General features: G+C 36.6%; 2 protein-coding genes across 3 annotated transcripts; both read right to left on the bottom strand.

The window, feature by feature from the left end:
- Window positions 1–1,026: 1,026 nt before the first annotated feature.
- On the bottom strand, window positions 1,027–3,229 carry LOC133731963 (uncharacterized). 2 transcript variants are annotated; one of them, XM_062159413.1, is made up of 2 exons: window positions 2,930–3,229; window positions 1,027–2,591 (listed from the first exon to the last, which is right to left on the bottom strand). In XM_062159413.1, exon 2 carries the CDS (start codon window positions 2,573–2,575, stop codon window positions 1,292–1,294), a length of 1,284 nt encoding a protein of 427 aa, XP_062015397.1. In that variant the 5' UTR covers window positions 2,576–2,591; window positions 2,930–3,229; the 3' UTR covers window positions 1,027–1,291. The 2 variants fall into 2 exon arrangements, with proteins under 2 accessions (XP_062015397.1, XP_062015396.1); XM_062159412.1 differs by having other exon boundaries at window positions 1,027–2,647; window positions 2,930–3,022.
- A 775-nt stretch (window positions 3,230–4,004) lies between these two features.
- Window positions 4,005–7,620, bottom strand: LOC133731636 (uncharacterized). Its single transcript, XM_062159018.1, has 4 exons — window positions 7,292–7,620; window positions 7,051–7,175; window positions 5,093–5,197; window positions 4,005–4,708 (listed from the first exon to the last, which is right to left on the bottom strand). Exons 1-4 carry the CDS (start codon window positions 7,418–7,420, stop codon window positions 4,285–4,287), a joined length of 783 nt encoding a protein of 260 aa, XP_062015002.1. The 5' UTR covers window positions 7,421–7,620; the 3' UTR covers window positions 4,005–4,284.
- Window positions 7,621–8,810: the final 1,190 nt, after the last annotated feature.

Genomic DNA, 8,810 nt, shown 5'->3' with positions numbered 1-8,810 from the left:
AAATTTATATTCCCCACCAATATTCCTTATAAATTGATGTACTTTAATTAGTAAAAGGGCGTTATTGAAAATTATAATTTTATATTTCATTCTTTTTTTTTTTTTTTTTTTTTTGAAAGGATATTTCATTCTTATGATCTACCAAACACTACAATAGAAATGAAAAATTAATTCCAAAATTTAATTTCTAGTAATATTCCAAACACTCACATGGAAATACTAAAATATATTCCATTCCATATCCGTCTGGAAAGGAAAATAAATCCTTTTCCAATTTTGACATTCCTGCTAACCAAACGGGGCCTAACTCTCTATCCTCTTCTACAAAGTTATTCTTTTGTTTCCACTGCTGCGCGATTGATGAAACAAAATATGATGATGACTGAATCGTGGACTGCATATTCGTTCTTCTTCATCCACCAATAGACTGCGTAGGGCATTGATGATCTTTAAGGAGACTGCGTAGACCTCTCACTGGTCTTGTAAGCTATTTGCAGTTTGCTGCTTGGTATTTTCTTATCCTATTGTCTTCTGTCATCTTTCGATCTCATTTATATTTCTAAGGTCTGATTTAGTTTTGGCAAAGTTAATGTCTAAATTTAACTGATGCAACTAATTGTCAATACCAATTGCAGAGCTTATAACTACTTTATAAATTTATCCTGCAATAGTACTTGAGATCATCGTCACCGTCACTAGGGTCAAAAGGATCGCTCTGTTCAGCTTCTTCGCCATGCATGGTCAGACCTCAATAGCTTGTTACTCAAGTTTATTGGATAAGGCAGCATATTATTGCAGTTGTACAGTAATAATTCATTTCATTAATGGCTGTTGAATATTAGCTAGTTCAAGGCTAGGATAACGCTTTACGATATTACAAATTGCACCTAAAGTCTCCTGTTAGTTATTATACTTAATTATAGGAGTTGTAAGACCATGCTAATTAATATATTGTTTGTAAGATCAAGGAAAATTTCCTGAATCCTTACAGCCAAAACAATGATCAGTAACCAACAAAATCTCTCCAAATGTAAATTACATTAACACACTATTAGGCAGATTTAGCAGACATTAACAATTGGTCGTTGTAGTTAAAGCAACAACGAAACCTGGATATGAAGCAGCTATTCACATAAACAAGGGATAACAGTTATACAAATTTCTAAGAAATTCAATGCAGCCTGTGAAAGTAAGAATGTTAACAATAATTAAACCTCATTCTTGTTTCTAAATAAACTAATTTGTACCCTCGATCAAGAGCATTACAGAATCAATTAGCTACTACTCAGACTCAGAAGAAGGCTCTGCTACCATAGAAGACTCTTGATCCTTCCTTCTTTTTATCAAGTTCTAAGTTGTTGTTCGGAATCACTTCACCACGGTCTTCACATTCAGGTTTATCAAGATCCATCGGGAGCTTCATGTTTGCCAGAGACTCAGTAAACTGTTGCATACTTCTCATGTACATGTCGACTATTTGTTGCTGCATTGCAGATTGCTCAGCCTCTGAGTTCATATTCCCATGTGGAGCAGAATACACCTGACCAAATTGACCTGAACCAACTTTTTGATCCTTCTTCATCTCCTCTTCCTCTTCATCTTCCTTGCCCAAGAAACTCGACTTTTCATCTCCGGAAGAGGCTTCTAGTCCCTTTCTTGAGGTTGGAGTGTCTGGACAAGCAGCAAAATTTTGATGAGCAACTCCACTGGTGACAGAAGCCACACGACTCTTTTTCTCGATTGAATCAGCAGAATTGTTGTTTCGGTCATCACTCAAGCTTGTTGTGGTGGAACTTAAGAAGCCAGAGTTGTGGATGCTCTCATTAGGCGATGAGCTCACAATCATTTCATAGTCCTGATCAGGAGATGCACCAAGACGAAGAAATGATGCAGCTAGTCCTTGAGAACCATGCTTGTGCTTTGCCAAGTCAAAGTACTGAGTCACCATTTGCTGATTCTGACTCACTGCATTGATATCAGGGAATTCGATCCTCGAATACTCAACTGGGTCTAACATTACTTCTTCTGAATTAATCTTTCGATCAAGCAATACTACTTCTGAAGTTATGGATGAGTTAGCAGACAATTTGATAGGAGGCAAAGATGGGATGAGAGAAAGAGTCAATTGGACAGTTCCAGCTGGGGAATGGAAGAGGTCAGTGGAAGAAAGACTATAATCTCGAGTCAGCTTTCCTTTCCCAATCACTTGCGAAATTGGGACCAAAGTAAATCCCAAGAGCTGGTCTTCCATATAGTTTCTGGCCCTGCTAAGCATCCAAATCTCACATTTCAGAACAGCATCAATTTGAGTGATTTTCATCCTCAAGTTTTCATTGAATTCTGGATTCTTGCCACCTCCATTGATGATCCTAGTTGAGAGGGTCTCATCTGGATTGTAAGTAAGAGAGAATTTTGCGTAGACATCTTGGTTTTCATAGATGCATATGTTGTGAAGGTTCCTAGCATGATGAGCATAGATCTCAAGAATCCCTGAAAACTCGGCATCATCATCGCCGCCTGTTGTGTTTGAATTCAGGTTGTACCGGAATCCAGTTGTTTGACTGAATGATTCCATTGAATAGCTTCCTGGCCTGGTAATATATATAATACACTAATTTCTTTCTGCTTGGTAGCAAGAATATTTCTTCTACAACAACAGAAGAGAAACAGATTTGATATAGATGATTGCTCAATATAACATTTTAGAGTAAGTTTGTTTCATGCTTAAAACAGCGTGAGATTTTGAAGCAGCAATGTCAGGAGAGAAATAGCAAATTGACGTCCTAACCAAATAAATACAAACTAAAGCCTTTGCTTCTACAACTATAACAGTTCTACTCAAGTTTTCAGGATCAATCAACCTATATATTGAAGCAAAGCATTTTACAATAGAAAGAAATGCCAATTGAGCTGCGAGAGAGAGACTTACAGTGGAGCTTGCTTTGTGGTGGGTTTGGGAGTAGGTGGTGTGAGTGAAAAGAAGAAAGGAAGGAAGGAAGGAAACCAAACAAAGGAAGAAAAATATGATGATGATGTTGATGTTAATTTATGGTTGTTCTGTTTTTTTTTAACCACCTTTTTCTCATGCCCTTTATTTCGTAAGGGGGTGGGTGGAATGATGGTGATTTCTGAAGAGGGGGGTTGCTTTGCTTGACATTACAGCTTCCACTTCAATTTCTAAACTTGCTCCACTAAGCTAATTGGAGGCCCTCCATCTTCCACCTTTTCTCGCTCACTAAGATGCTTTCCAAAGTCACGAGGCAACTCTCTCTTGGAGCAATTGCCCTTGATATATATTAGTAATCAGGATTTTTAGTTTTGATGAGCACAAAAAAAAATTGTACAAAAGAGGCTTGTGAAATTCTGTGCGGTTGCATCATTTTCTCCTTATTTGTAAAATTCCATGGGGTCGCATCATTTTTCCGGTTGAAATAAGAACCACATGTTTTGCTAGTGAAGATAAAAAAACCGTGCCAATTGAGATACACAGGCATTAGAGAGCAGCCCAGCATGGGAGGCTTATGGTAGTAATTGACCAAGCTTTATCAATGAAGGTTTCTCATTTGATGATCCAAAGAAACAAGATAAAGAATGACGAAAACGAAGTAACATGTTGCTATTGGAGCAGAAGCCTTAACTTTTTATGGGACTTCTTCAACCTTTAACAGCTACTACTTGGACCAAAAAAAGCCTGAGAAAGTGAGAATCATACGGAACGTTCAAGCCAATCACCATTTGTGTTAGCCTTCGCAACAATGTCTAATGTTGCTTTACTGGTTCTCTTTTAAGGGATGACTTCTGTAAGAATATCTTCAATTAATTTACTCAGCAAGAAACTCTCCAACTTAAATGAAAAAAAAAAAAAAATGGTGGCCAGCAATTGCCATTTCTTTGGGACTTCCATTTCATAAAAAGAAATCCATATATAGTTTGAAGCGGGAAGCTCTTTTAATTTTTGAATTTCTATAGACTTCCTCATCAACCACTAAGAACAAAGACTGAAATGGCCTAAAAAATTATCAACAATTAATTAAGACAGCACGGTAGCAAAAGCAAAGCATTGTAATGAAGCCGTAACTAGATTTCTGAACATTAAAAGGACGCCATGGAGTGTACCAGTCAGTCATTTGACGGTGTCCTCTTCACTATTTTTTTTTTTCCCTTTTTGTGGTCAATTTAATGGTACATTATTTCAAATTTGAAATGTACTCAAAGAAAAAAGTCATGGAAACTGTACATGAGAACAGGTGGGGGTTGAGGATCTGGCACATGATGTTGCAGGAATCACTTCCGGCCCAACCTTGCCAAATGCAGCTCATGTTTTGCTGCAGCAGCCTTATCCGCGGCTTCTCGCTTAAGTGCCCTCTTTGCCCGTCTCCCAGTTTTATCCATTGAAGCCTCTTTCTTTCTAGGTTCACGAGAAGAACTAGCACCTGCTTCCTGGATATTTGATCTGTGAACAGGCCTTGCTTCTTGCCGTCCAGCGCTCACATACCCATTATCTCCCCACCTTCGATTACCAATACGGATACTCGATGAACTGCTGAAGTAAGCTTCATCTAGGTCATCCTCTTCATCCTCGTAGGGATAATAATCTTCAGAATCATCATATGCATACACATCTTCGCGATCCTCCACAACTAGAGGCTCAAACCATGTAGCTCTAAGCAGTAGACACACACTCTCCTCGAACATAAAATCATGTATGCTGTAAAGCCAACATAGTGATTAAGATTACAGCACAGGCATTTCTTTAGGCATGCCAACTGATTACTAACAAATAGCATGTCCTAGTATGTACTATGTGAATACCCTAATAAACTTGAAGCAACCTGTTGCCAGTCAAGATTAACCTTCAATCCTTGACATTCATATCAATTATCATTTCTTTTTTCTTTTCTCTTTTTGGGTGTAATACAAACTTCTTTGAAAATCTTCCCAGAATATTTATCAGTGAACTGTTATATGCGTAAATATCTTCCCCCTCTCAAGCTAGGGAGTACTTGCACAGATTTCATAACTATATTTATCCTTTTCTGGGAAAAGAAAAGAAAAAAAAAGAGAGAAAAAAAAAGAGGAGGCCTTTAAATACCTGCCATCAAGTGACCGATGGACATTCAGGAACTCGAATGGATGTTTGCACTGAGGGCAGGTGGGTGATTTGCTGTATGTCACCCAACGAAGAATGCAAGTTGCACTGCACAGAACCACAATGAAATTATGAAAACCAAAGTCAAGCGCCAGTTTTTAAAACAAAAGAATAATTGAAAAAGAAATTGAAAAAAAAAAAAGGGAGGGGTTCTTATGAACGTTAGTAATGTATTGGAGACCAAATCCTAATCTTGTATTTGTTTTTAAAGTTTAGATCATGAAAATTTAAATTTGATCAAAATCCATCCCAAAGTTTAAAAGCTTAGATCCAAGGATTTGAAATTAGTTTCTAACTTGGATTTCAGAGTATATCACTCAGTCCCAGCAAAATGAGCAGGAAACTTGGGCAAATCATAATAAAATTAGATTTCGGGTGCTTTTAATCCTTCTAATTTTCCTCACTCCATCTCAGGATATAATATAAACAACAAAACGTTGAAATGTTGAAATCTTAAGACTAGAGTCTCAAATCTATATCCAAGCCCAAGCCCAGTTTCCAAGCCGGGCCTTACAGTCTTGCTTCGCTTGTTAGATGCTTCATTAAGATTAAACAACAGTAATTATTTAATTTCTTGAAAGCTCCAAAAGGATTGTAGCAGGGCAAAAACTACCATTGTTCTGAGTATGAAACACTCAGTTATTCAGAAAAATGAATGAAATTTTTCAAAACATGGCTGCAAAGCTGAATATAGAGAGAAAAGATCTAATGGAACACACTAACAACCACAAAAAGATATGTTAACAAATAACTACGAGATTCCCATCCTTTGCCAAATAGGAAAGATTGCACATGAGAAAAATAGAGAAGCGATCAGTTCTTTTAGTAAAGTAGCACTATCATCAAGGTTTCCAGTATAGAACAGAATCTCACACATTTCTAAACAGACCTTCTGTCTGGATTATCCAAAGCATACACAAAGCAAAGTAAAAACTACTCCCCTAAGTCTGGTCAATTTCATGTTTCCAGGCACCTTGTCAGTTACTTTTAAATATTGAACAATCAAGTCCGCATCGAGGACTGCTTTGACAGCATGACGCACAGGAAACACAATAAAGAATTTCAAAGTTGCATTTCCATTTTATTTATTACCACAACAATTGTAAAATACCAAAAATGTCACAATGCTGAGGCTTTGACACCAACATGCTATCAATATAAACGAATTATTACATATTATTTTATATTGAAGAAATAACGGATAATTGAATGCACATTATATTTCACAGCAGTAAGGAAAACCATATTTAATCAGGGAAAAGAGATGGTTTAAAAGTACACTGCCTCAACGTCATTAACTACCATCTAAAGCATTCCAGCAGCACCAGATAGATCAAAATCAATCTGGTATCACAATGAAAGTTGTGGGAAAGCCTTTGAAAGCACGCGTATGTTTCTCTTTCTATTCACCAGCCGTGTCTCACACACACACACACCCCCCTGCCAGACTAGTCTAAGCAAAATCCAACATAGCAATTCATTAAAGAAATCCAAAACTTGTCAAAACAATAACTTCAATAGGCCTAGTTCTGTCAATCTGAAGACACGCAGTCGTCAGATTAACCTTCATTATATAGAATATGACTGAACGACACTAACGTGACAAATCCCAGTCAATCCAACCCTTTGCCCCAGAGAAAGACAAACAGATAAGTGTCGTATTGTAAAATAAATCAAGAGGCATTCAATCCAAAAAAAAAAAAAAAAAGCAAAATTCCACAAAACCCAAGACCAAACAAGTAAAATGACAAAGCAGCATTATATATAAATTAACGAGCATTAACACTAAATGCAGAAACCAAGATATATGATCCGAAAAGAAAAGCAACAATGCAGTAGTCAAGATCCCAAAGCAGTAGGCATAAGGAAATAGTGAGATAAAAGAGAATGGTAAGACAAACCAGTAGGCATGCTCGCAACCTTTTACAAGAGCCGTTTCCTGAAGCATAATCTCATCCAAACATATTGCACACACCCCACCATGGTTCCCCTTTTCACAATTATCTCCTTTGCTTTCCATTTCCCCCTGAAAATCCCCAAAACTCACAATCAATTAAATTTATTCATATTGAGCCAAAAATCCAAAGATAATTATAAATAAATAAAAGACATGAACCGGATCTGATGGCGGTAAGAGGGTACCTGGTGTTGATGGGTGGATGAACTGCAAAGATCCAAGGGTAGGTGATCGTGGCCGTCGACGTTGATGACTGAAGTCATGATCGATTTGATAACCTCTCTAAGCTTTTCTACTGATCTAACTTGAATCATATGCCGCCTGAGAAATCTCAAACCAAGCTTCTACACGAATTGATATATAGATATTCCCTAGAATATAATATAGATGCTGGAAAATTATTCTGATTCTTCTACGCTACATATTATTATTTTTACTAAATACTGAGAAGTTTTTGAGAGAAAGAGAGAGAGGCCCTCTTTAGGGATGGAAATTGGAAAGCCCTACGAAACAGAGCCATGAGTTTGTGGATGACATAAATTTAATTAAATAAATTTAAAAAATTAAATCCAATTTCGATGTTCCGGTCTTTTGGGACTGTGGCCAGAAGAGTCAACACGTCGGAACGCGATGAGATCTCAGGTGGGTATTTGTCTACACGTTTCTCCTTGCCCACTATTTTTCTTTTTGTTTTTTTTTTTTTCAAGAGAGAATGATACAAAATTGACTACTTACTAAACTCTCGAAAATATCACGTGTATCAAATATAAAAGATTGATTTTTAAGTTTTTAACTTCATTTAATATGTCAAAATTCAAGTGCAGGCTTACGGTAATGCAGCTGAATAGTTAGAAATCATCTCCAACTCATAAGGAGTAGCTAGTAGTGCACTTTTTTCTAATTGGTGCTTGTTAGAATACATGTCTTCTGTAGAGATTCCTGATATTATTTCGGGAAGTACTCTAGATGCTTATTGTAATAAGGGGTTTAGGCTTAATGTCCCCCCCCCCTTGTATTTAGTAGTTTCATTAATCAAGACTTGAGGGTAGCTGCATCAGCTCTTTATTCAAAAAAAAAAAAAAAAGTTATTGCCACCGTTGATATTTCCTCTAATTGATTTTTCTATCAAACGCGAATAATATACGTAATGACGTATTTTTAAAAAAAATGAATTTGTATTTCATATTTTTCAAAAATATTATGCATGTTTTAGGGAATCTGAAAATACAAGGACAGAATGTGATTTCTGAAAAATGGGGATTGCAGTGCACTGATCAATCCTTACTGCCCAGCAGAAACCAAAATTAATAAACAGAACACCAGATTTTGGTTATGCAGTGAAAAGCTCAAATATGAGATTAAAAACACTGCGGGGCTCTTACTCTAGAGAACCCAAAATAAGAATCATCGTATTCAAAAGGATATGTTCTTTTACAACTTCAAATAGCACTAGCTTGGCTATCTTGTTTAGACAAAAACTAACACACAATTTGTCTATCTTCTTGAACTCCTTCAATTTGAACGATGACCAAATCTTGTTCTTCCTTCTTCACAGTCTCTCTACTGATCTCAAGAGAGTTTATTTATGCATATGAAAACATGATCAATAACACTTACACATGGACCAAGTGTTTGACTCTTTTTGAAAACTCAATCTCAAACTAACATGCAAGACTCTATCAAAATTCTTGCCTCAAAAGATAC

Source organism: Rosa rugosa, chromosome 2 (genome assembly GCF_958449725.1).
Source record: "Rosa rugosa chromosome 2, drRosRugo1.1, whole genome shotgun sequence".
In the NCBI taxonomy this organism is placed as follows: Eukaryota; Viridiplantae; Streptophyta; class Magnoliopsida; order Rosales; family Rosaceae; genus Rosa; species Rosa rugosa.
This window is presented reverse-complemented; position numbering and strand designations above follow the sequence as displayed.

What these genes read in the sequence shown, in the direction of transcription:
- LOC133731963 (XM_062159413.1), bottom strand. Translation starts at nt 2,575, where the DNA reads ATGGAATCATTCAGTCAAACAACTGGATTCCGGTACAACCTGAATTCA.
- LOC133731636 (XM_062159018.1), bottom strand. Translation starts at nt 7,420, where the DNA reads ATGATTCAAGTTAGATCAGTAGAAAAGCTTAGAGAGGTTATCAAATCG. An exon ending in CATCCACCCATCAACACCAG is followed by an intron (nt 7,176 to 7,291) that starts GTACCCTCTTAC and finishes GGGGATTTTCAG; the next exon opens with GGGGAAATGGAAAGCAAAGG. An exon ending in CATCGGTCACTTGATGGCAG is followed by an intron (nt 4,709 to 5,092) that starts GTATTTAAAGGC and finishes TTGGCTTTACAG; the next exon opens with CATACATGATTTTATGTTCG.